The sequence below is a fragment of the Oncorhynchus nerka genome, linkage group LG13 (assembly GCF_034236695.1).
Source record: "Oncorhynchus nerka isolate Pitt River linkage group LG13, Oner_Uvic_2.0, whole genome shotgun sequence".
NCBI lineage: Eukaryota > Metazoa > Chordata > Actinopteri > Salmoniformes > Salmonidae > Oncorhynchus > Oncorhynchus nerka.
In genome coordinates, this window is record NC_088408.1 from 103,246,178 (window position 1) to 103,272,121 (window position 25,944).

Below are 25,944 nucleotides of genomic sequence, written 5' to 3' on the forward strand. Positions count from 1 at the left end.
TCAGATTGAACGTAGTTTTATTATATTCAACATCATTTCTACACCCTTACAAATGGTGACACATCCAGTCGATGGGGATTTTCACCACCACACCTCCCGAGGTCGTCTCTCAGCCCACCGCTAACCTGCAGACAGAATCACAACAGACTCAGAGCCTCGATCAGTCAACCAACATGATCAATTCAAAGTTTGTCACGTGCCCTGAAAACAACAGGTTATTGGCCTTACAGTGAAATGCTTACTTACAGGCTCTAACCAATAATGCAAAAAAGGGCATTAGGTGAACAATAGATAGGTAAAGAAATAAAAACAACAGTAGAGGGGCTATATACAGTAGAGGGGCTATATACAGTAGAGAGGCTATATACAGTAGAGGGGCTATATACAGTAGAGGGGCTATATACAGTAGAGGGGCTATATACAGTAGAGGGGCTATATACAGTAGAGGGGCTATATACAGTAGAGAGGCTATATACAGTAGAGGGCTATATACAGTAGAGGGGCTATATACAGTAGAGGGGCTATATACAGTAGAGGGGCTATATTCAGACACCAGTTAGTCAGGCTGATTGAGGTAGTATGTACATGTAGATTTGGTTAAAGTGACTATGGTTTATGTGAACAATATTTGAAATGTTTAATTCAGACCAACCTGGTAAACCTCATTGCCCCTCGTCAGATTTAATTCAGACCAACCTGGTAAACCTCATTGCCCCTCGTCAGATGATGTTGAATTCAGACCAACCAGGTAAACCTCATTGCCCCTCGTCAGATGATGTTGAATTCAGACCAACCAGGTAAACCTCATTGCCCCTCGTCAGATTTAATTCAGACCAACCTGGTAAACCTCATTTCCCCTCGTCAGATTTAATTCAGACCAACCTGGTAAACCTCATTGCCCCTCGTCAGATTTAATTCAGACCAACCAGGTAAACCTCATTGCCCCTCGTCAGATGATGTTGAATTCAGACCAACCAGGTAAACCTCATTGCCCCTCGTCAGATTTAATTCAGACCAACCTGGTAAACCTCATTGCCCCTCGTCAGATTTAATTCAGACCAACCTGGTAAACCTCATTTCCCCTCGTCAGATTTAATTCAGACCAACCTGGTAAACCTCATTGCCCCTCGTCAGATTTAATTCAGACCAACCTGGTAAACCTCATTGCCCCTCGTCAGATTTAATTCAGACCAACCTGGTAAACCTCATTGCCCCTCGTCAGATGATGTTGAATTCAGGAACAGCTCAATGTATCGCTCTTCTGCACAGAAACAGAAAACGAGTTCAGGGTAGGATGACCACGTTTAGAAAACACTAAATATGGGACAGCAGGATGATTTTGCGGTACAGTGAATACAAAACAAATAACTACAGGTTACATTTTTTTTTTTTAAATATACTACAAACACCACAATATATTTTTTAATTTCATCGAAGAAATTAAAAAAAAAAAAAATGCAATTCTCATTGAACAAATTCAACATCGTAAACTGCCCTAGGGGCAGTTCTTTTTATTTTTATTTAAACGGAGGCATTAAAACTGAAGGCGGATTTACGTAATTCGGTGAACCTCAAGACTCCTGTGAATGTGTTTTGATGTTTTAATACTCTTAACAACAAAGTCAGGTAAGTTGGAAGCTTGTAGTTTTGTAATCAAAAAAAGGGAGTAATGAAGTGATCTACAGGACTTTAAAGAGCGACTGACTTTATAAAACAATGAATCCCTTGGAAAAACGTCCAGTTTTCAGTGTAAGAGTCAGACATTTAGTCTAACGTGAAAACTGACTACAAAGTCTAACATCGGTTAATGTTGGTCATAAAGTCAGTCTAAAAACGGACCTGCCACTGGGTTTTGATCTGATGTCCATTTGCTCACTAACATGGGGTGAACAGCTGTGGCGATTGCTCTCTATCCAATAGCATAGACACTGAGACAGACCAGACTTTTTTACTTGAAAAATACTGCGCCAAAACAACTACAACATCCTCGGCAAAAAACTTGAACATTTATTACGGATTTCTTAAATTATCTTAAGAGTCATTCTGGGGATATTTTGAGGAAGTAAAATCGGCTTCAGTATCTCATGCGGAACAAACATCATAAACCAAAAACCGTAATTGGTCAGAAAACCTTCAAGACAGAAATCTACTTTTTCTAATGAGCAACGGAAAAACGCACGTTGATGATGCAGAAACCAGAGATCACATCTTTATGAAAATCTGGGAATATTTGTCCAAGGAAATATTTCTCGTTGTTGTCAGTGAATGTAAAACAGTTAGGAGGGGAGGATACTGGGAAGTAGAAGCAACGAGCAACTAATGAGGTATAGAGACTCACAAATCATGATAAAAAATGACTTTCAGTCTAATACGGATATATAGTTGCTTTTTTGGGAAGTAGGCTCGTTTACTCACGTTCCTATGCAAGTTTAGCCCAAAAAGGATTTGACAAATGTGATTGGTTGACGATATGACATTGGCCTACGTCTCATCTTGCTCAGAATATCAGACAAAAGGCCCACACAATCCAGGACATGAATCTCAAATATAAAATATTTTGATTTGTTTAACACTTTTTTTGGTTACTACATGATTCCATATTGTGTTATTTCATAGTTTGGATGTCTTCGCTGTTATTCTACAACGTAGAAAACAGTACAAATGAGTAGTTGTGTCCAAACTTTTGACTGATACTGCAGACAGACGTACGCATGTGTGCCTTGTCCCGGGTCATGGCTGAGACGGCGTCCTGGTGCGACGTGAAGTAAACATCAGCCTCGCCACTGGCCCTCCCGTCTGGACCGAACTCCACCAGAATCCTGGACAGCGCTAGAGGAGAGAAGAACTGACAGAGCGGCCCGTTACAGAAAGCCATGGTTTGGTTCTAACTTCTCTGACGCTTAGTTAGCACGGTCTCGCTCTGAGACGGCGCGGGAGTGGAAACCATAGAGCATTACCTGAACGATGTCATCTCCCGTGGCTTGGAAGGGCAGTCCTCTCATGTGAACAAAGTGTTGGGGCAGAGAAGATACCGGATGAGACCCTGAAACAAACAACAACATCCATCTAGACATCTACCCTTTTCATCACAGTCAAAAGGACATGGTCTGTCTGTCTGTCTGACCATGTCTAGGAGGCTGTGCTGCAGGTCTGTCTGTCTCACCATGTCTAGGAGGCTGTGCTGCAGGTCTGTCTGTCTGTCTCACCATGTCTCGGAGGCTGTGCTGCAGGTCTGTCTGTCTGTCTCACCATGTCTAGGAGGCTGTGCTGCAGGTCTGTCTGTCTGTCTCACCATGTCTAGGAGGCTGTGCTGCAGGTCTGTCTGTCTGTCTCACCATGTCTAGGAGGCTGTGCTGCAGGTCTGTCTGTATGTCTCACATTGTCTAGGAGGCTGTGCTGCAGGTCTGTCTGTCTGTCTCACCATGTCTAGGAGGCTGTGCTGCAGGTCTGTCTGTCTCACCATGTCTAGGAGGCTGTGCTGCAGGTCTGTCTGTCTGTCTGTCTGTCTGTCTGTCTCACCATGTCTAGGAGGCTGTGCTGCAGGTCTGTGCGGTTGAATCTGTCTGGAGTTTCTGCCCTCTTCAACAGACTCGGTCTTCTTCCGACCTCCGATCTCACTCCTCCTACTGGGGAACACCTCAATGTACCTGGTGACACAGTCACACAGTCAGGACACACACCTGGTGACACAGTCAGGACACGGTCAAGACAGGATCATGGGTAAAGGTCATGGTCGGAAAAAATATAAAGCTCTGAACTGAACGTGGGTTTATTGATAAACAAGAAAGCGTTCAAAACTAATCAATTTAAAAGCTTAAAGCTGTGTAAGCAGAGGGGGTTGATCCCAGGCTGTGTCATTACCGGCCGTGATCGGTAGTCCCATAGGGTGGGTACACAATTGGCCCAGCGTTGTCCGGATTAGGGGAGGGTTTGGCCCAGCGTTGTCCGGATTAGGGGAGGGTTTGGCCCAGCGTTGTCCGGATTAGGGGAGGGTTTGGCCCAGCGTTGTCCGGATTAGGGGAGGGTTTGGCCCAGCGTTGTCCGGATTAGGGGAGGGTTTGGCCCAGTGTTGTCCGGATTAGGGGAGGGTTTGGCCCAGCGTTGTCTGGATTAGGGAGGGTTTGGCCCAGCGTTGTCCGGATTAGGGAGGGTTTGGCCCAGCGTTGTCCGGATTAGGGAGGATTTGGCCCAGCGTTGTCTGGATTAGGGAGGGTTTGGTCCAGCGTTGTCCGGATTAGGGAAGGGTTTGGCCCAGCGTTGTCCGGATTAGGAAGGGTTTGGCCCAGCGCTGTCTGGATTAGGGGAGGGTTTGGCCCAGCGTTGTCCGGATTAGGGAGGGTTTGGCCCAGCGTTGTCTGGATTAGGGAGGGGTTGTCCGGATTAGGGAAGGGTTTGGCCCAGCGTTGTCTGGATTAGGGGAGGGGTTGTCCGGATTAGGGAAGGGTTTGGCCCAGCGTTGTCTGGATTAGGGAGGGGTTGTCCGGATTAGGGAAGGGTTTGGCCCAGCGTTGTCTGGATTAGGGAAGGGTTTGGCCCAGCGTTGTCCGGATTAGGGGAGGGGTTGTCCGGATTAGGAAGGGTTTGGCCCAGCGTTGTCTGGATTAGGGAAGGGTTTGGCCCAGCGTTGTCCGGATTAGGGGAGGGGTTGTCCGGATTAGGGAAGGGTTTGGCCCAGCGTTGTCTGGATTAGGGAGGGGTTGTCCGGATTAGGGAAGGGTTTGGCCCAGCGTTGTCTGGATTAGGGGGGGTTGTCTGGATTAGGGAAGGGTTTGGCCCAGCGTTGTCTGGATTAGGGAGGGGTTGTCCGGATTAGGAAGGGTTTGGCCCAGCGTTGTCTGGATTAGGGAGGGGTTGTCTGGATTAGGGAAGGGTTTGGCCCAGCGTTGTCTGGATTAGGGAGGGTTGTCTGGATTAGGGAAGGGTTTGGCCCAGCGTTGTCTGGATTAGGGGAGGGGTTGTCTGGATTAGGGAAGGGTTTGGCCCAGCGTTGTCCGGATTAGGGGAGGGGTTGTCCGGATTAGGGAAGGGGTTGGCCCAGCGTTGTCCGGATTAGGGAAGGGTTTGGCCCAGCGTTGTCCGGATTAGGGAAGGGTTTGGCCCAGCGTTGTCCGGATTAGGGAAGGGTTTGGCCCAGCGTTGTCCGGATTAGGGAAGGGTTTGGCCCAGCGTTGTCCGGATTAGGGAGGGTTTGGCCTTACTTGGCTCATTACGCTCTAGCGACTCCTTGTGGCGGGCCGGGCGCCTGCAGGCTGACTTCGGTCGTCAGTTGAACAGTGTTTCCTCTGACACATTGGTGCGGCTGCCTTACGGGTTAAGCGAGCAGGTGTTAAGAAGCGCGGTTTGGCAGGTCATGTTGTTTCCGAGGACTCGACCTTCACCTCCTGAGCCCGTTGGGGAGTTGCAGCAATGAGACAAGATCGAAATTATGAAAAAGGTATTTGATCCATAATGTATGGCACTAAGCTATTTTACCTTTATTTAACTAGGCAAGTCAGTTAAGAACAAATTCTTATTTACAATGACGGCCAAAGCCTAAAGACGCTGGGCCAATTGTGCACCGCCCTATGGGACTCCCAATCACGGCCGGATGTGACACAGCCTGGAATCGAACCAGGGACTGTAGTGACGCCTCTAGCACTGAGATGCAGATGCCTTAGACCCACTGTGCCACTCGGGATCCCAAAAACAAAGGAGGGACCAAGTCCATATTAATGAGATGTTGGAGGAGCAGGTGTCCTCTCACTGTACAGTGCCTTGCGAAAGTATTCGGCCCCCTTGAACTTTGCGACCTTTTGCCACATTTCAGGCTTCAAACATAAAGATATAAAACTGTATTTTTTTGTGAAGAATCAACAACAAGTGGGACACAATCATGAAGTGGAAAGATATTTATTGGATATTTCAAACTTGTTTAACAAATCAAAAACTGAAAAATTGGGCGTGCAAAATTATTCAGCCCCTTTACTTTCAGTGCAGCAAACTCTCTCCAGAAGTTCAGTGAGGATCTCTGAATGATCCAATGTTGACCTAAATGACTAATGATGATAAATACAATCCACCTGTGTGTAATCAAGTCTCCGTATAAATGCACCTGCACTGTGATAGTCTCAGAGGTCCGTTAAAAGCGCAGAGAGCATCATGAAGAACAAGGAACACACCAGGCAGGTCCGAGATACTGTTGTGAAGAAGTTTAAAGCCGGATTTGGATACAAAAAGATTTCCCAAGCTTTAAACATCCCAAGGAGCACTGTGCAAGCGATAATATTGAAATGGAAGGAGTATCAGACCACTGCAAATCTACCAAGACCTGGCCGTCCCTCTAAACTTTCAGCTCATACAAGGAGAAGACTGATCAGAGGTGCAGCCAAGAGGCCCATGATCACTCTGGATGAACTGCAGAGATCTACAGCTGAGGTGGGAGACTCTGTCCATAGGACAACAATCAGTCGTATATTGCACAAATCTGGCCTTTATGGAAGAGTGGCAAGAAGAAAGCCATTTCTTAAAGATATCCATAAAAAGTGTAGTTTAAAGTTTGCCACAAGCCACCTGGGAGACACACCAAACATGTGGAAGAAGGTACTCTGGTCAGATGAAACCAAAATGGAACTTTTTGGCAACAATGCAAAACGTTATGTTTGGCGTAAAAGCAACACAGCTCATCACCCTGAACACACCATCCCCACTGTCAAACATGGTGGTGGCAGCATCATGGTTTGGGCCTGCTTTTCTTCAGCAGGGACAGGGAAGATGGTTAAAATTGATGGGAAGATGGATGGAGCCAAATACAGGACCATTCTGGAAGAAAACCTGATGGAGTCTGCAAAAGACCTGAGACTGGGACGGAGATTTGTCTTCCAACAAGACAATGATCCAAAACATAAAGCAAAATCTACAATGGAATGGTTCAAAAATAAACATATCCAGGTGTTAGAATGGCCAAGTCAAAGTCCAGACCTGAATCCAATTGAGAATCTGTGGAAAGAACTGAAAACTGCTGTTCACAAATGCTCTCCATCCAACCTCACTGAGCTCGAGCTGTTTTGCAAGGAGGAATGGGAAAAAATTTCAGTCTCTCGATGTGCAAAACTGATAGAGACATACCCCAACCGACTTACAGCTGTAATCGCAGCAAAAGGTGGCGCTACAAACTATTAACTTAAGGGGGCTGAATAATTTTGCACGCCCAATTTTTCAGTTTTTGATTTGTTAAAAAAGTTTGAAATATCCAATAAATGTCGTTCCACTTCATGATTGTGTCCCACTTGTTGTTGATTCTTCACAAAAAAATACAGTTTTATATCTTTATGTTTGAAGCCTGAAATGTGGCAAAAGGTCGCAAAGTTCAAGGGGGCCGAATACTTTCGCAAGGCACTGTAGCTCTAGATTAAACTAAGAGATTTTGATGGAGATTTGTTGTATTATGCTCATTAGATTTCAGCAGAAATCAACTCCAGTGGGTTGATGGTATGAGTGCTCCTACCGGTTTCCGATGACCTCTCTGTCTCTGGTCAGGGCCTCGTCAGCCTGCTCCTGGGACAGGAACTGGACATAGGCCTCCCCCGAGTTCCTTCCTCTGTGGTCTGTCACTAGAGTCACCCCGTCCTCCGTCACATCCAGACCTGTAAAGACCAGCAGCTTTATGCCTTGGGACATGATAGCCTGGTTCTATACTGGTTCCCATACTGGTTCCATACTGGTTAGCCTGGTTCCATACTGGTTAGCCTGGTTCCATACTGGTTAGCCTGGTTCTATACTGGTTAGCCTGGTTCTATACTGGTTAGCCTGGTCCCATACTGGTTAGCCTGGTTCTATACTGGTTCCATACTGGTTAGCCTGGTTCCATACTGGTTAGCCTGGTTCTATACTGGTTCCATACTGGTTAGCCTGGTCCCATACTGGTTAGCCTGGTCCCATACTGGTTAGCCTGGTTCCCTACTGGTTAGCCTGGTCCCATACTGGTTAGCCTGGTTCTATACTGGTTCCATACTGGTTAGCCTGGTTCCATACTGGTTAGCCTGGTTCCATACTGGTTCCATACTGGTTAGCCTGGTTCCATACTGGTTCCATACTGGTTAGCCTGGTTCCATACTGGTTAGCCTGGTTCCATACTGGTTAGCCTGGTTCCCATACTGGTTAGCCTGGTTCCATACTGGTTAGCCTGGTTCCATACTGGTTAGCCTGGTTCCATACTGGTTCCATACTGGTTAGCCTGGTTCCATACTGGTTAGCCTGGTTCCATACTGGTTAGCCTGGTTCCATACTGGTTAGCCTGGTTCCATACTGGTTAGCCTGGTTCCATACTGGTTAGCCTGGTTCCATACTGGTTAGCCTGGTTCCATACTGGTTAGCCTGGTTCCCATACTGGTTAGCCTGGTTCCATACTGGTTAGTCCTGGTTCCATAGCCTGGTTCCATACTGGTTAGCCTGGTTCCATACTGGTTAGCCTGGTTCCATACTGGTTAGCCTGGTTCCATACTGGTTAGCCTGGTTCCATACTGGTTAGCCTGGTTTCTGGTTCATACTGGTTAGCCTGGTTCCATACTGGTTAGCCTGGTTCCATACTGGTTAGCCTGGTTCCATACTGGTTAGCCTGGTTCTATACTGGTTAGCCTGGTTCCATACTGGTTAGCCTGGTTCCATACTGGTTAGCCTGGTTCCATACTGGTTAGCCTGGTCCCATACTGGTTAGCCTGGTCCCATACTGGTTAGCCTGGTTCCCTACTGGTTAGCCTGGTTCCCATACTGGTTCCATACTGGTTCCATACTGGTTAGCCTGGTTCCATACTGGTTAGCCTGGTTCCATACTGGTTAGCCTGGTTCTATACTGGTTAGCCTGGTTCCATACTGGTTAGCCTGGTTCCATACTGGTTAGCCTGGTTCCATACTGGTTAGCCTGGTTCCATACTGGTTAGCCTGGTTCCATACTGGTTAGCCTGGTTCCATACTGGTTAGCCTGGTTCCATACTGGTTAGCCTGGTTCCATACTGGTTAGCCTGGTTCCATACTGGTTAGCCTGGTTCCATACTGGTTAGCCTGGTTCATACTGGTTAGCCTGGTTCCATACTGGTTAGCCTGGTTCCATACTGGTTAGCCTGGTTATACTGGTTAGCCTGGTTCCATACTGGTTAGCCTGGTTCCATACTGTTGGAGCTATTCAAGCATTGTGATATTTAGTTAGATACTACTACCTAGGTTAGTTAGATATTACTGTACTGTTAGCAGAAACACAACTAGGCATTTAGTTAGATACTACTGCACTGTTGGAGCTAGAAACACAAGCATTTAGAAACACAAGCATTTAGTTAGATTTAGTTAGATTTATTAGCTAGGGACACAACTAGTTAGATACTACTGCACTGTTGGAACTAGAACACAAGCATTTAGTTAGATATTACTGCACACATTTAGTTAGATACTACACTGTTTAGAACACAAGCATTTAGTTAGATATTACTGCAGCTATACTACTGCACTAGGAACACAAGCATTTAGTTAGATATTACTGCACTGTTGGAGCTAGGAAACACAAGCATTACTACTGTTGGAGTTAGCATTTATATTACTGCACTGTTGGAGCTAGGAACACAAGCATTTAGTTAGATATTACTGCACTGTTGGAGCTAGAAACACAAGCATTTAGTTAGATATTACTGCACTGTTGGAGCTAGGAACACAAGCATTTAGTTAGATATTACTGCACTGTTGGAGCTAGGAACACAAGCATTTAGTTAGATACTTACTGTTGGAGCTAGGAACACAAGCATTTATTACTGCACTGTTGGAACTAGGAACACAAGCATTTAGTTAGATATTACTGCACTGTTGGAGCTAGGAACACAAGCATTTAGTTAGATACTACTGTACTGTTGAGCTAGGAACACAAGCATTTAGTTAGATACTACTGCACTGTTGTACTGTTGAGCTAGGAACACAAGCTAGATACTACTACTGCACTGTTGGAGCTAGAAACACAAGCATTTAGTTAGATATTACTGCACTGTTGACACAAGCATTTAGTTAGATATTACTGCACTGTTGGAGCTAGGAAGTTAGATATTAAGCACTGTTGAGCAAGGAACACAAGCATTTAGTTAGATATTACTGCACTGTTGGAACTAGGAACACAAGCATTTAGTTAGATACTACTGTACTGTTGGAGCTAGGAACACAAGCATTTAGTTAGATACTACTGCACTGTTGGAGCTAGGAACACAAGCATTTAGTTAGATATTACTGCACTGTTGGAGCTAGGAACACAAGCATTTAGTTAGATATTACTGCACTGTTGGAGCTAGGAACACAAGCATTTAGTTAGATACTACTGCACTGTTGGAGCTAGGAACACAAGCATTTAGTTAGATATTACTGCACTGTTGGAGCTAGGAACACAAGCATTTAGTTAGATATTACTGCACTGTTGGAACTAGGAACACAAGCATTTAGATATTACTGCACTGTTGGAGCTAGAAACACAAGCATTTATTACTACACCCAGGAAATAACATTTAGATATTATATGGAGCTAGAAACACAAGCATTTCACTACACCCACAATAACATCTGTTAAATATGGACCAATAACATCTGATAAATATGGACCAATAACATCTGTTAAATATGGACCAATAAATATGGACCAATAACATCTGTTAAATATGGACCAATAACATCTGTTAAATATGGACCAATAACATCTGTTAAATATGGACCAATAACATCTGATGTGCTGAAACCACTCTTATGATTGACATGCCCTACAAGAAGAGTTGGCTACAGCCCTTACGGTATGAAACCCAACGAGGAGGGACACAACAACCACGTGTGTGTTCTGTTATCAAACTAAATCTGTTAAAGTAGAGGGTGGTAAACGGGGCCTGTTCAGGGGCCCGTGGAGGCAGAGGGTGGTAAACGGGGCCTGTTCAGGGGCCCGTGGAGGCAGAGGGTGGTAAACGGGGCCTGTTCAGGGGCCCGTTGGGGCAGAGAGTGGTAAACGGGGCCCGTGGAGGCAGAGGGTGGTAAACGGGGCCTGTTCAGGGGCCCGTTGGGGCAGAGGGTGGTAAACGGGGCCTGTTCAGGGGCCCATGGAGGCATAGGGTGGTAAACGGGGCCTGTTCAGGGGCCCGTGGAGGCAGAGGGTGGTAAACGGGGCCTGTTCAGGGGCCCGTGGAGGCAGAGGGTGGTAAACGGGGCCTGTTCAGGGGAACGTTGGGGCAGAGGGTGGTAAACGGGGCCTGTTGAGGGGCCCGTTGGGGCAGAGGGTGGTAAACGGGGCCTGTTGAGGGGCCCGTTGGGGCAGAGGGTGGTAAACGGGGCCTGGTCAGGGGCCCGTTGAGGCAGAGGGTGGTAAACGGGGCCTGTTGAGGCAGAGGGTCGTAAACGAGGCCTGTTGGGGCAGAGGGTCGTAAACGAGGCCTGTTGAGGCAGAGGGTGGTAAACGAGGCCCGTTAAGGGTCCTACCAGAGAAGAAGAGCATGACGTCAGTCTCGGTGCAGCTATAGGGGAGACCTCTGATCCGTACCACTCCGTCTCTGGCTGGGAGCTGAACTGACTTCTTCAAGATGGCCTCCGCATCGCTGTTGGTCACCTCAAACACTGGAGGAGGTTGTTGAGGAGAAGAAAAATATTACTTTATTGTCCAATGTCCACAAATGTATATACTCAATAGGTTGGAGAAGAGAGAGGGACACAGAGTGGAGAGTTGGAGAAGAGAGGGACACAGAGTGGAGAGTTGGAGAAGAGAGGGACACAGAGTGGAGAGTTGGAGAAGAGAGGGACACAGAGTGGAGAGTTGGAGAAGAGAGGGACACAGAGTGGAGAGTTGGAGAAGAGAGGGACACAGAGTGGAGAGTTGGAGAAGAGAGGGACACAGAGTGGAGAGTTGGAGAAGAGAGGGACACAGAGTGGAGAGTTGGAGAAGAGAGGGACAGAGTGGAGAGTTGGAGAAGAGAGGGACAGAGTGGAGAGTTGGAGAAGAGAGGGACAGAGTGGAGAGTTGGAGAAGAGAGGGACAGAGTGGAGAGTTGGAGAAGAGAGGGACAGAGTGGAGAGTTGGAGAAGAGAGGGACACAGAGTGGAGAGTTGGAGAAGAGAGAGACACAGAGTGGAGAGTTGGAGAAGAGAGAGGGACACAGAGTGGAGAGTTGGAGAAGAGAGGGACACAGAGTGGAGAGTTGGAGAAGAGAGAGGGACACAGAGTGGAGAGTTGGAGAAGAGAGAGACACAGAGTGGAGAGTTGGAGAAGAGAGAGACACAGAGTGGAGAGTTGGAGAAGAGAGAGGGACACAGAGTGGAGAGTTGGAGAAGAGAGAGACACAGAGTGGAGAGTTGGAGAAGAGAGAGGGACACAGAGTGGAGAGTTGGAGAAGAGAGAGACACACAGAGTGGAGAGTTGGAGAAGAGAGAGACACACAGAGTGGAGAGTTGGAGAAGAGAGAGACACAGAGTGGAGAGTTGGAGAAGAGAGAGGGACACAGAGTGGAGAGTTGGAGAAGAGAGAGGGACACAGAGTGGAGAGTTGGAGAAGAGAGGGACACAGAGTGGAGAGTTGGAGAAGAGAGGGACACAGAGTGGAGAGTTGGAGAAGAGAGGGACACAGAGTGGAGAGTTGGAGAAGAGAGGGACACAGAGTGGAGAGTTGGAGAAGAGAGGGACACAGAGTGGAGAGTTGGAGAAGAGAGGGACACAGAGAGTTGGAGAAGAGAGGGACACAGAGTGGAGAGTTGGAGAAGAGAGGGACACAGAGTGGAGAGTTGGAGAAGAGAGGGACACAGAGTGGAGAGTTGGAGAAGAGAGGGACACAGAGTGGAGAGTTGGAGAAGAGAGGGACACAGAGTGGAGAGTTGGAGAAGAGAGGGACACAGAGTGGAGAGTTGGAGAAGAGAGGGACACAGAGTGGAGAGTTGGAGAAGAGGGACACAGAGTGGAGAGTTGAGAAGAGAGGGACACAGAGTGGAGAGTTGGAGAAGAGAGAGGGACACAGAGTGGAGAGTTGGAGAAGAGAGAGGGACACAGAGTGGAGAGTTGAGAAGAGAGGGACACAGAGTGGAGAGTTGGAGAAGAGAGGGACACAGAGTGGAGAGTTGGAGAAGAGAGGGACACAGAGTGGAGAGTTGGAGAAGAGAGGGACACAGAGTGGAGAGTTGGAGAAGAGAGGGACACAGAGTGGAGAGTTGGAGAAGAGAGGGACACAGAGTGGAGAGTTGGAGAAGAGAGGGACACAGAGTGGAGAGTTGGAGAAGAGAGGGACACAGAGTGGAGAGTTGGAGAAGAGAGGGACACAGAGTGGAGAGTTGGAGAAGAGAGGGACACAGAGTGGAGAGTTGGAGAAGAGAGGGACACAGAGTGGAGAGTTGGAGAAGAGAGGGACACAGAGTGGAGAGTTGGAGAAGAGAGGGACACAGAGTGGAGAGTTGGAGAAGAGAGGGACACAGAGTGGAGAGTTGGAGAAGAGAGGGACACAGAGTGGAGAGTTGGAGAAGAGAGGGACACAGAGTGGAGAGTTGGAGAAGAGAGGGACACAGAGTGGAGAGTTGGAGAAGAGAGGGACACAGAGTGGAGAGTTGGAGAAGAGAGGGACACAGAGTGGAGAGTTGGAGAAGAGAGGGACACAGAGTGGAGAGTTGGAGAAGAGAGGGACACAGAGTGGAGAGTTGGAGAAGAGAGGGACACAGAGTGGAGAGTTGGAAGAGAGGGACACAGAGTGGAGAGTTGGAGAAGAGAGAGGGACACAGAGTGGAGAGTTGGAGAAGAGAGAGAGGGACACAGAGTGGAGAGTTGGAGAAGAGAGGACACAGAGTGGAGAGTTGGAGAAGAGAGGGACACAGAGTGGAGAGTTGGAGAAGAGAGGGACACAGAGTGGAGAGTTGGAGAAGAGAGGGACACAGAGTGGAGAGTTGGAGAAGAGAGGGACACAGAGTGGAGAGTTGGAGAAGAGAGGGACACAGAGTGGAGAGTTGGAGAAGAGGGACACAGAGTGGAGAGTTGGAGAAGAGAGGGACACAGAGTGGAGAGTTGGAGAAGAGAGAGGGACACAGAGTGGAGAGTTGGAGAAGAGAGGGACACAGAGTGGAGAGTTGGAGAAGAGAGGGACACAGAGTGGAGAGTTGGAGAAGAGAGGGACACAGAGTGGAGAGTTGGAGAAGAGAGGGACACAGAGTGGAGAGTTGGAGAAGAGAGGGACACAGAGTGGAGAGTTGGAGAAGAGAGGGACACAGAGTGGAGAGTTGGAGAAGAGAGGGACACAGAGTGGAGAGTTGGAGAAGAGAGGGACACAGAGTGGAGAGTTGGAGAAGAGAGGGACACAGAGTGGAGAGTTGGAGAAGAGAGGGACACAGAGTGGAGAGTTGGAGAAGAGAGGGACACAGAGTGGAGAGTTGGAGAAGAGAGGGACACAGAGTGGAGAGTTGGAGAAGAGAGGGACACAGAGTGGAGAGTTGGAGAAGAGAGGGACACAGAGTGGAGAGTTGGAGAAGAGAGGGACACAGAGTGGAGAGTTGGAGAAGAGAGGGACACAGAGTGGAGAGTTGGAGAAGAGAGGGACACAGAGTGGAGAGTTGAGAAGAGAGGGACACAGAGTGGAGAGTTGGAGAAGAGAGGGACACAGAGTGGAGAGTTGGAGAAGAGAGGGACACAGAGTGGAGAGTTGGAGAAGAGAGGGACACAGAGTGGAGAGTTGGAGAAGAGAGGGACACAGAGTGGAGAGTTGGAGAAGAGAGAGGGACACAGAGTGGAGAGTTGGAGAAGAGAGAGGGACACAGAGTGGAGAGTTGGAGAAGAGAGAGGGACACAGAGTGGAGAGTTGGAGAAGAGAGAGGGACACAGAGTGGAGAGTTGGAGAAGAGAGGGACACAGAGTGGAGAGTTGGAGAAGAGAGAGGGACACAGAGTGGAGAGTTGGAGAAGAGAGGGACACAGAGTGGAGAGTTGGAGAAGAGAGGGACACAGAGTGGAGAGTTGGAGAAGAGAGGGACACAGAGTGGAGAGTTGGAGAAGAGAGAGGGACACAGAGTGGAGAGTTGGAGAAGAGAGGGACAGAGTGGAGAGTTGGAGAAGAGAGGGACACAGAGTGGAGAGTTGGAGAAGAGAGGGACACAGAGTGGAGAGTTGGAGAAGAGAGGGACACAGAGTGGAGAGTTGGAGAAGAGAGGGACACAGAGTGGAGAGTTGGAGAAGAGAGGGACACAGAGTGGAGAGTTGAGAAGAGAGGGACACAGAGTGGAGAGTTGAGAAGAGAGGGACACAGAGTGGAGAGTGAGAGGGACACAGAAGAGAGAGGGACACAGAGTGGAGAGTTGAGAGTTGGAGAAGAGAGGGACACAGAGTGGAGAGTTGGAGAAGAGAGGGACACAGAGTGGAGAGTTGGAGAAGAGAGAGGGACACAGAGTGGAGAGTTGGAGAAGAGAGGGACAGAGTGGAGAGTTGAGAAGAGAGGGACACAGAGTGGAGAGTTGGAGAAGAGAGGGACACAGAGTGGAGAGTTGGAGAAGAGAGGGACACAGAGTGGAGAGTTGGAGAAGAGAGGGACACAGAGTGGAGAGTTGGAGAAGAGAGGGACACAGAGTGGAGAGTTGGAGAAGAGAGGGACACAGAGTGGAGAGTTGGAGAAGAGAAGGACACAGAGTGGAGAGTTGGAGAAGAGAGGGACACAGAGTGGAGAGTTGGAGAAGAGAGGGACACAGAGTGGAGAGTTGGAGAAGAGAGGGACACAGAGTGGAGAGTTGGAGAAGAGAGGGACACAGAGTGGAGAGTTGGAGAAGAGAGGGACAGAGTGGAGAGTTGGAGAAGAGAGGGACACAGAGTGGAGAGTTGGACAAGAGAGGGACAGAGTGGAGAGTTGGAGAAGAGAGGGACAAAGTGGAGAGTTGGAGAAGAGAGGGACACAGAGTGGAGAGTTGGAGAAGTGAGAGGGACACAGAGTGGAGAAGTGAGAGGGACACAGAGTGGAGAGTTGGAGAAGTGAGAGGGACACAGAGTGGAGAGTTGGAGAAGTGAGAGGGACACAGAGTGGAGAGTTGGAGAAGAGAGGGACAGAGTGGAGAGTTGGAGAAGAGAGGGACACAGAGTGGAGAGTTGGAGAAGAGAGAGGGACACAGAGTGGAGAGTTGGAGAAGAGAGGGACACAGAGTGGAGAGTTGGAGAAGAGAGGGACACAGTGTGGAGAGTTGGACAAGAGAGGGACACAGTGTGGAGAGTTGGACAAGAGAGGGACACAAAGTGGAGAGTTGGAGAAGAGAGGGACACAGAGTGGAGAGTTGGAGAAGAGAGGGACACAGAGTGGAGAGTTGGAGAAGAGAGAGGGACACAGAGTGGAGAGTTGGAGAAGAGAGGGACAGAGTGGAGAGTTGGAGAAGAGAGGGACACAGAGTGGAGAGTTGGAGAAGAGAGGGACACAGAGTGGAGAGTTGGAGAAGAGAGGGACACAGAGTGGAGAGTTGGAGAAGAGAGGGACACAGAGTGGAGAGTTGGAGAAGAGAGGGACACAGAGTGGAGAGTTGGAGAAGAGAGGGACACAGAGTGGAGAGTTGGAGAAGAGGGACACAGAGTGGAGAGTTGGAGAAGAGAGGGACACAGAGTGGAGAGTTGGAGAAGAGAGAGGGACACAGAGTGGAGAGTTGGAGAAGAGAGGGACACAGAGTGGAGAGTTGGAGAAGAGAGGGACACAGAGTGGAGAGTTGGAGAAGAGAGGGACACAGAGTGGAGAGTTGAGAAGAGAGGGACACAGAGTGGAGAGTTGGAGAAGAGAGGGACACAGAGTGGAGAGTTGGAGAAGAGAAGGACACAGAGTGGAGAGTTGGAGAAGAGAGGGACACAGAGTGGAGAGTTGGAGAAGAGAGGGACACAGAGTGGAGAGTTGGAGAAGAGAGGGACACAGAGTGGAGAGTTGGAGAAGAGAGGGACACAGAGTGGAGAGTTGGAGAAGAGAGGGACACAGAGTGGAGAGTTGGAGAAGAGAGGGACAGAGTGGAGAGTTGGAGAAGAGAGGGACACAGAGTGGAGAGTTGGACAAGAGAGGGACAGAGTGGAGAGTTGGAGAAGAGAGGGACAAAGTGGAGAGTTGGAGAAGAGAGGGACACAGAGTGGAGAGTTGGAGAAGTGAGAGGGACACAGAGTGGAGAAGTGAGAGGGACACAGAGTGGAGAGTTGGAGAAGTGAGAGGGACACAGAGTGGAGAGTTGGAGAAGAGAGAGGGACACAGAGTGGAGAGTTGGAGAAGAGAGGGACAGAGTGGAGAGTTGGAGAAGAGAGGGACACAGAGTGGAGAGTTGGAGAAGAGAGAGGGACACAGAGTGGAGAGTTGGAGAAGAGAGGGACACAGAGTGGAGAGTTGGAGAAGAGAGGGACACAGTGTGGAGAGTTGGACAAGAGAGGGACACAGTGTGGAGAGTTGGACAAGAGAGGGACACAAAGTGGAGAGTTGGAGAAGAGGGACACAGAGTGGATAGTTGGAGAAGAGAGGGACACAGAGTGGATAGTTGGAGAAGAGAGAGGGAAACAGAGTGGAGAGTTGGAGAAGAGAGGGACACAGAGTGGAGTGTTGGAGAAGAGAGGGACAGAGTGGAGAGTTGGAGAAGAGAGGGACACAGAGTGGAGAGTTGGAGAAGAGAGGGACCCAGTGTGGTGCACCTGGAGCAATTTAAGGGTTTGTTTGGAGCCTCGTACTGTTTGGTCCCAGGTACTGTCTGTCTGTAGTACCTTCTATATAGCCTGGTACTGCCTGTCTGTAGTACCTTCTACATAGCCTGGTACTGTCTGTCTGTAGTACCTTCTATATAGCCTGGTACTGCCTGTCTGTAGTACCTTCTACATAGCCTGGTCCCAGGTACTGTCTGTCTGTAGTACCTTCTATATAGCCTGGTCCCAGGTACTGTCTGTCTGTAGTACCTTCTACATAGCCTGGTACTGTGTCTGTCTGTAGTACCTTCTATATAGCCTGGTCCCAGGTACTGTCTGTCTGTAGTACCTTCTATATAGCCTGGTACTGTCTGTCTGTAGTACCTTCTACATAGCCTGGTCCCAGGTACTGTCTGTCTGTAGTACCTTCTATATAGCCTGGTCCCAGGTACTGTCTGTCTGTAGTACCTTCTACATAGCCTGGTACTGTGTCTGTCTGTAGTACCTTCTATATAGCCTGGTCCCAGGTACTGTCTGTCTGTAGTACCTTCTATATAGCCTGGTACTGTCTGTCTGTAGTACCTTCTACATAGCCTGGTCCCAGGTACTGTCTGTCTGTAGTACCTTCTACATAGCCTGGTACTGTGTCTGTCTGTAGTACCTTCTATATAGCCTGGTCCCAGGTACTCTCTGTCTGTAGTACCTTCTATATAGCCTGGTACTGTCTGTCTGTAGTACCTTCTATATAGCCTGGTACTGTCTGTCTGTCTGTAGTACCTTCTATATAGCCTGGTACTGTGTCTGTCTGTAGTACCTTCTACATAGCGTGGTCCCAGGTACTGTCTGTCTGTAGTACCTTCTATATAGCCTGGTACTGTGGCTGTCTGTAGTACCTTCTATATAGCCTGGTCCCAGGTACTGTCTGTCTGTAGTACCTTCTACATAGCCTGGTACTGTCTGTCTGTAGTACCTTCTATATAGCTTGGTACTGTGTCTGTCTGTAGTACCTTCTATATAGCCTGGTACTGTCTGTAGTACCTTCTACATAGCCTGGTACTGTGTGTCTGTAGTACCTTCTACATAGCCTGGTACTGTCTGTCTGTAGTACCTTCTATATAGCCTGGTACTGTGTGTCTGTAGTACCTTCTATATAGCCTGGTACTGTGTGTCTGTAGTACCTTCTACATAGCCTGGTACTGTGTGTCTGTAGTACCTTCTACATAGCCTGGTACTGTGTGTCTGTAGTACCTTCTATATAGCCTGGTACTGTGTGTCTGTAGTACCTTCTACATAGCATGGTACTGTCTGTCTGTAGTATCTTCTATATAGCCTGGTACTGTGTCTGTCTGTAGTACCTTCTATATAGCCTGGTACTGTCTGTCTGTAGTACCTTCTATATAGCCTGGTACTGTGTCTGTCTGTAGTACCTTCTATATAGCCAGGTACTGTCTGTCTGTAGTACCTTCTACATAGCCTGGTACTGTGTGTCTGTAGTACCTTCTACATAGCCTGGTACTGTGTGTCTGTAGTACCTTCTACATAGCCTGGTACTGTCTGTCTGTAGTACCTTCTATATAGCCTGGTACTGTGTGTCTGTAGTACCTTCTACATAGCCTGGTACTGTCTGTCTGTAGTACCTTCTACATAGCCTGGTACTGTCTGTAGTACCTTCTACATAGCCTGGTACTGTCTGTCTGTAGTACCTTCTATATAGCCTGGTACTGTGTGTCTGTAGTACCTTCTACATAGCCTGGTACTGTCTGTCTGTAGTACCTTCTACATAGCCTGGTACTGTCTGTCTGTAGTACCTTCTACATAGCGTGGTCCCAGGTACTGTCTGTCTGTAGTACCTTCTACATAGCCTGGTACTGTCTGTCTGTAGTACCTTCTACATAGCCTGGTACTGTCTGTCTGTAGTACCTTCTACATAGCCTGGTACTGTCTGTCTGTAGTACCTTCTACATAGCGTGGTCCCAGGTACTGTCTGTGTTTCTCCAGGGCCTTGCTGACATCCTCTTCGTGCTCCAGCTCTATAAAGGCCTGGCCGTTGGGCTTCCCGTCCCGGTTCACTGTCAGGTGGATCCCCTTCTCACCGTCACGCACACGGCACTCTGGACAGAGAGTAGGGTTAGCCTACCTGTTACACCAGGGGCACTCTGGACAGTGAGAGTACACCTACCTGTTAAACCAACATCTGAGTGTTTCTAACAGGGGGATGACAGTCAGGAGGACGGTGGGGGATGACAGTCAGGAGGACGGTGGGGGATGACAGTCAGGAGGACGGTGGGGGATGACAGTCAGGAGGACGGTGGGGGATGACAGTCAGGAAGACGGTGGGGGATGACAGTCAGGAGGACGGTGGGGGATTACAGTCAGGAGGACGGTGGGGGAAACAGGATGACAGTCAGGAGGACGGTGGAGGATGACAGTCAGGAGGACGGTGGGGGATGACAGTCAGGAGGACGGTGGGGGAAACAGGATGACAGTCAGGAGGACGGTGGGGGATGACAGTCAGGAGGACGGTGGGGGATGACAGTCAGGAGGACGGTGGGGGATGACAGTCAGGAGGACGGTGGGGGATGACAGTCAGGAGGACGGTGGGGGATGACAGTCAGGAGGACGGTGGGGGATGACAGTCAGGAGGACGGTGGGGGAAACAGGATGACAGTCAGGAGGACGGTGGGGGATTACAGTCAGGAGGACGGTGGGGGATGACAGTCAGGAGGACGGTGGAGGATGACAGTCAGGAGGACGGTGGCGGATGACAGTCAGGAGGACGGTGGGGGATGACAGTCAGGAGGACGGTGGGGGATGACAGTCAGGAGGACGGTGGGGGATGACAGTCAGGAGGACGGTGGCGGATGACAGTCAGGAGGACGGTGGGGGATAACAGTCAGGAGGACGGTGGGGGATGAGTCAGGAGGACGGTGGGGGATGACAGTCAGGAGGACGGTGGGGGATGACAGTCAGGAGGACGGTGGGGGAAACAGTCAGGAGGACGGTGGGGGATTACAGTCAGGAGGACGGTGGGGGATGACAGTCAGGAGGACGGTGGGGATGACAGTCAGGAGGACGGTGGGGGAAACAGGATGACAGTCAGGAGGACGGTGGGGGATGACAGTCAGGAGGACAGTGGGGGAAACAGGATGACAGTCAGAGGACGGTGGGGGATAACAGTCAGGAGGACGGTGGAGGATGACAGTCAGGAGGACGGTGGAGGATAACAGTCAGGAGGACGGTGGGGGATGACAGTCAGGAGGACGGTGGGGGATGACAGTCAGGAGGACGGTGGGGGATGACAGTCAGGAGGACGGTGGGGGATGACAGTCAGGAGGTGGGGGTGGGGGATGACAGTCAGGAAGACGGTGGGGGGATGACAGTCAGGAGGACGGTGGGGGATTACAGTCAGGAGGACGGTGGGGGAAACAGGATGACAGTCAGGAGGACGGTGGAGGATGACAGTCAGGAGGACGGTGGGGATGACAGTCAGGAGGACGGTGGGGGAAACAGGATGACAGTCAGGAGGACGGTGGGGGATGACAGTCAGAGGACGGTGGGGGGATGACAGTCAGGAGGACGGTGGGGGATGACAGTCAGGAGGACGGTGGGGGATGACAGTCAGGAGGACGGTGGGGGATGACAGTCAGGAGGACGGTGGGGGATGACAGTCAGGAGGACGGTGGGGGAAACAGGATGACAGTCAGGAGGACGGTGGGGGATTACAGTCAGGAGGACGGTGGGGGATGACAGTCAGAGGACGGTGGAGGATGACAGTCAGGAGGACGGTGGCGGATGACAGTCAGGAGGACGGTGGGGGATGACAGTCAGGAGGACGGTGGGGGATGACAGTCAGGAGGACGGTGGGGGATAACAGTCAGGAGGACGGTGGGGGATAACAGTCAGGAGGACGGTGGGGGATAACAGTCAGGAGGACGGTGGGGGATAACAGTCAGGAGGACGGTGGGGGATGACAGTCAGGAGGACGGTGGGGGATGACAGTCAGGAGGACGGTGGGGGATGACAGTCAGAGGACGGTGGGGGGAAACAGTCAGGAGGACGGTGGGGGATTACAGTCAGGAGGACGGTGGGGGGATGACAGTCAGGAGGACGGTGGGGATGACAGTCAGGAGGACGGTGGGGGGGAAACAGGATGACAGTCAGGAGGACGGTGGGGGATGACAGTCAGGAGGACGGTGGGGGAAACAGTCAGGAGGACGGTGGGGAAACAGGATGACAGTCAGGAGGACGGTGGGGGATAACAGTCAGGAGGACGGTGGAGGATGACAGTCAGGAGGACGGTGGAGGATAACAGTCAGGAGGACGGTGGGGGATGACAGTCAGGAGGACGGTGGGGGATGACAGTCAGGAGGACGGTGGGGGATGACAGTCAGGAGGACGGTGGGGGATAACAGTCAGGAGGACGGTGGGGGATAACAGTCAGGAGGACGGTGGGGGATGACAGTCAGGAGGACGGTGGGGGATGACAATCAGGAGGGCGGTGGGGGATGACAGTCAGGAGGACGGTGGGGGAAACAGGATAACAGTCAGGAGGACGGTGGGGGAAACAGGATGACAGTCAGGAGGACGGTGGAGGATGACAGTCAGGAGGACGGTGGGGGATGACAGTCAGGAGGACGGTGGGGGAAACAGGATGACAGTCAGGAGGACGGTGGGGGATGACAGTCAGGAGGACGGTGGGGGATGACAGTCAGGAGGACGGTGGGGGATGACAGTCAGGAGGACGGTGGGGGATGACAGTCAGGAGGACGGTGGGGGATGACAGTCAGGAGGACGGTGGGGGGGGAAACAGGATGACAGTCAGGAGGACGGTGGGGGATTACAGTCAGGAGGACGGTGGGGGATGACAGTCAGGAGGACGGTGGCGGATGACAGTCAGGAGGACGACAGTCAGAGGGGGATGACAGTCAGGAGGACGGTGGGGGATAACAGTCAGGAGGACGGTGGGGGATAACAGTCAGGAGGACGGTGGGGGATAACAGTCAGGAGGACGGTGGGGGATGACAGTCAGGAGGACGGTGGGGGATGACAGTCAGGAGGACGGTGGGGGATGACAGTCAGGAGGACGGTGGGGGATGACAGTCAGGAGGACGGTGGGGGATTACAGTCAGGAGGACGGTGGGGGATGACAGTCAGGAGGACGGTGGGGATGACAGTCAGGAGGACGGTGGGGGAAACAGGATGACAGTCAGGAGGACGGTGGGGGATGACAGTCAGGAGGACGGTGGGGGAAACAGTCAGGAGGACGGTGGGGGAAACAGGATAACAGTCAGGAGGACGGTGGGGGATAACAGTCAGGAGGACGGTGGAGGATGACAGTCAGGAGGACGGTGGAGGATAACAGTCAGGAGGACGGTGGGGGATGACAGTCAGGAGGACGGTGGGGGATGACAGTCAGGAGGACGGTGGGGGATGACAGTCAGGAGGACGGTGGGGGATGACAGTCAGGAGGACGGTGGGGGATAACAGTCAGGAGGACGGTGGGGGATAACAGTCAGGAGGACGGTGGGGGATGACAGTCAGGAGGACGGTGGGGGATGACAATCAGGAGGGCGGTGGGGGATGACAGTCAGGAGGACGGGGTGGGGGAAACAGGATAACAGTCAGGAGGACGGTGGGGGAAACAGGATAACAGTCAGGAGGACGGTGGGGGATGACAGTCAGGAGGACGGTGGGGGATGACAGTCAGGAGGACGGTGGGGGATGACAGTCAGGAGGACGGTGGGGATGACAGTCAGGAGGACGGTGGGGAAACAGGATGACAGTCAGGAGGACGGTGGGGGATGACAGTCAGGAGGACGGTGGGGAAACAGTCAGGAGGACGGTGGGGAAACAGGATGACAGTCAGGAGGACGGTGGGGGATAACAGTCAGGAGGACGGTGGAGGATGACAGTCAGGAGGACGGTGGGGGAAACAGGTTAACAGTCAGGAGGACGGTGGGGGATTACAGTCAGGAGGACGGTGGGGGATGACAGTCAGGAGGACGGTGGGGATGACAGTCAGGAGGACGGTGGGGGAAACAGGATGACAGTCAGGAGGACGGTGGGGGATGACAGTCAGGAGGACGGTGGGGGAAACAGGATGACAGTCAGGAGGACGGTGGAGGATGACAGTCAGGAGGACGGTGGAGGATGACAGTCAGGAGGACGGTGGGGGATAACAGTCAGGAGGACGGTGGGGGATGACAGTCAGGAGGACGGTGGGGGATGACAGTCAGGAGGATGGGTGGGGGATGACAGTCAGGAGGACGGTGGGGGATGACAGTCAGGAGGATGGTGGGGATGACAGTCAGGAGGACGGTGGGGGATGACAATCAGGAGGGCGGTGGAGGATGACAGTCAGGAGGACGGTGGGGATGAAATCAGGATAACAGTCAGGAGGACGGTGGGGGAAACAGGATAACAGTCAGGAGGACGGTGGGGGAAACAGGATAACAGTCAGGAGGACGGTGGGGATGACAGTCAGGAGGACGGTGGGGGATGACAGTCAGGAGGACGGTGGGGGATGACAGTCAGGAGGACGGTGGGGGATGACAGTCAGGAGGACGGTGGGGGATGACAGTCAGGAGGACGGTGGGGGATAACAGTCAGGAGGACGGTGGGGGATAACAGTCAGGAGGACGGTGGGGGATAACAGTCAGGAGGACGGTGGGGGATAACAGTCAGGAGGGCGGTGGGGGATGACAGTCAGGAGGACGGTGGGGGAGGATAACAGTCAGGAGGACGGTGGGGGATGACAGTCAGGAGGACGGTGGAGGATGACAGTCAGGAGGACAGTGGGGGGATAACAGTCAGGAGGACGGTGGGGGATGACAATCAGAGGGCGGTGGGGGATGACAGTCAGGAGGACGGTGGGGGAAACAGGATAACAGTCAGGAGGACGGTGGGGGATGACAGTCAGGAGGACGGTGGGGGATGACAGTCAGGAGGACGGTGGGGATAACAGGATGACAGTCAGGACGGTGGGGGGATGACAGTCAGGAGGACGGTGGGGGATGACAGTCAGGAGGACGGTGGGGGATGACAGTCAGGAGGACGGTGGGGGATGACAGTCAGGAGGACGGTGGGGGATGACAGGACGGTGGGGGATGACAGTCAGGAGGACGGTGGGGGATAACAGTCAGGAGGACGGTGGGGGATGACAGTCAGGAGGGCGGTGGGGGATGACAGTCAGGAGGGCGGTGGGGGATGACAGTCAGGAGGACGGTGGGGGATGACAGTCAGGAGGACGGTGGGGGATGACAGTCAGGAGGACGGTGGGGGATGACAGTCAGGAGGACGGAGGGGGAAAACAGTCAGGAGGACAACAGTCAGGAGGACGGTGGGGGATGACAGTCAGGAGGACGGTGGGGGATGACAGTCAGGAGGACGGTGGGGGATGACAGTCAGGAGGACGGTGGGGGATAACAGGAATAAATAAAATACAATTAAGCCTTGTCCTGGAGAAAAAACATCTCCATTGAAACGGCAGTTCTGTCTAGGACTGGTTTAATCTGTGTCTGGGAAACTGGACCCTGGAGGTTTAACAGAGGTGTATGGAGGGCTTACCAGAGAAGAACTGAATGAGATCGTCTGTGGTACAGGACCATGGAAGTCCTTTAGCTCTGATGATAAACACCTCCTTCTTCTCCGGTCCTGGGTCAGAGTTGTAGTCTGGTAGAGGTGGGTAGTCATCATCTTTGAAGGGGGCTCCTGACTAATACACCATACCGTTAAGTTAGAACATTCATATCTAGATTTCTACCATTATAAAATGGATTGACAGCAGGATACCTTTTCATACAAAGAGTAGCGGCACACAGACACTAACCTCTGAGTGTAGCCCGAGTTGGGACTGCACTGCGGAGAGGCTGTGATACCGGGGTTTCAGTGCGGCGGTCCAATGGTGATGGAACCGCGGACGGCCACATCTCTCCGCTACAGTTCTGGTCCCTGCGGCACTACTCTGCGACAATACGCTCTTGGAGACCTGTCTCCCCACCACAGAGCGACTTAACGCTAACAGCAAGGGCCTACAGTTCCCAGACATCTTATCAAACCTGTTACTGCGCAATGCTACGATTTTTCAATATGACGAACCGGTTTGACAGATGTACAAAACCCCACGGAAAAACCCTTTTACAGTAGTTATTTATTGAGCCTTGCAAACACTTAAATACATTGACAGGTGCCGCATACGTAGGCTCCTCTTTACAGCAAGAAAACTCACGTTGCCCAAGGACAATAAGTTCGTCAAAAAGGTCAAAGTGAATTATAGTCAACAAAAGGAGTATTTATCCAGCATCGTTGTGGAATATAGAAATATCGCCGTCTG

The 25,944-nt window shown here is 51.0% G+C and overlaps 1 protein-coding gene across 1 annotated transcript; it reads right to left on the bottom strand.

Moving 5' to 3' along the window:
* Positions 1–25,876, bottom strand: grsf1 (G-rich RNA sequence binding factor 1). The gene is made up of 10 exons (XM_065026933.1): positions 25,441–25,876; positions 25,179–25,326; positions 19,568–19,723; positions 11,461–11,595; positions 7,484–7,622; positions 3,520–3,647; positions 2,958–3,043; positions 2,710–2,845; positions 1,196–1,261; positions 1–125 (listed from the first exon to the last, which is right to left on the bottom strand). The coding sequence occupies exons 1-9, from the start codon at positions 25,657–25,659 to the stop codon at positions 1,206–1,208; spliced, it is 1,203 nt and encodes a 400-aa protein (XP_064883005.1). The 5' UTR covers positions 25,660–25,876; the 3' UTR covers positions 1–125; positions 1,196–1,205.
* Positions 25,877–25,944: the final 68 nt, after the last annotated feature.

Excerpts from the sequence above, each read along its gene's own strand:
- grsf1 (XM_065026933.1), bottom strand. The coding sequence starts at position 25,659 with ATGTCTGGGAACTGTAGGCCCTTGCTGTTAGCGTTAAGTCGCTCTGTG. Across the intron at positions 2,846-2,957 it reads CGGGAGATGACATCGTTCAG|TTCTTCTCTCCTCTAGCGCT; the intron begins GTAATGCTCTAT and ends CCGCTCTGTCAG. Across the intron at positions 1,262-2,709 it reads CCGGGACAAGGCACACATGC|AAGAGCGATACATTGAGCTG; the intron begins GTACGTCTGTCT and ends GTTTCTGTGCAG.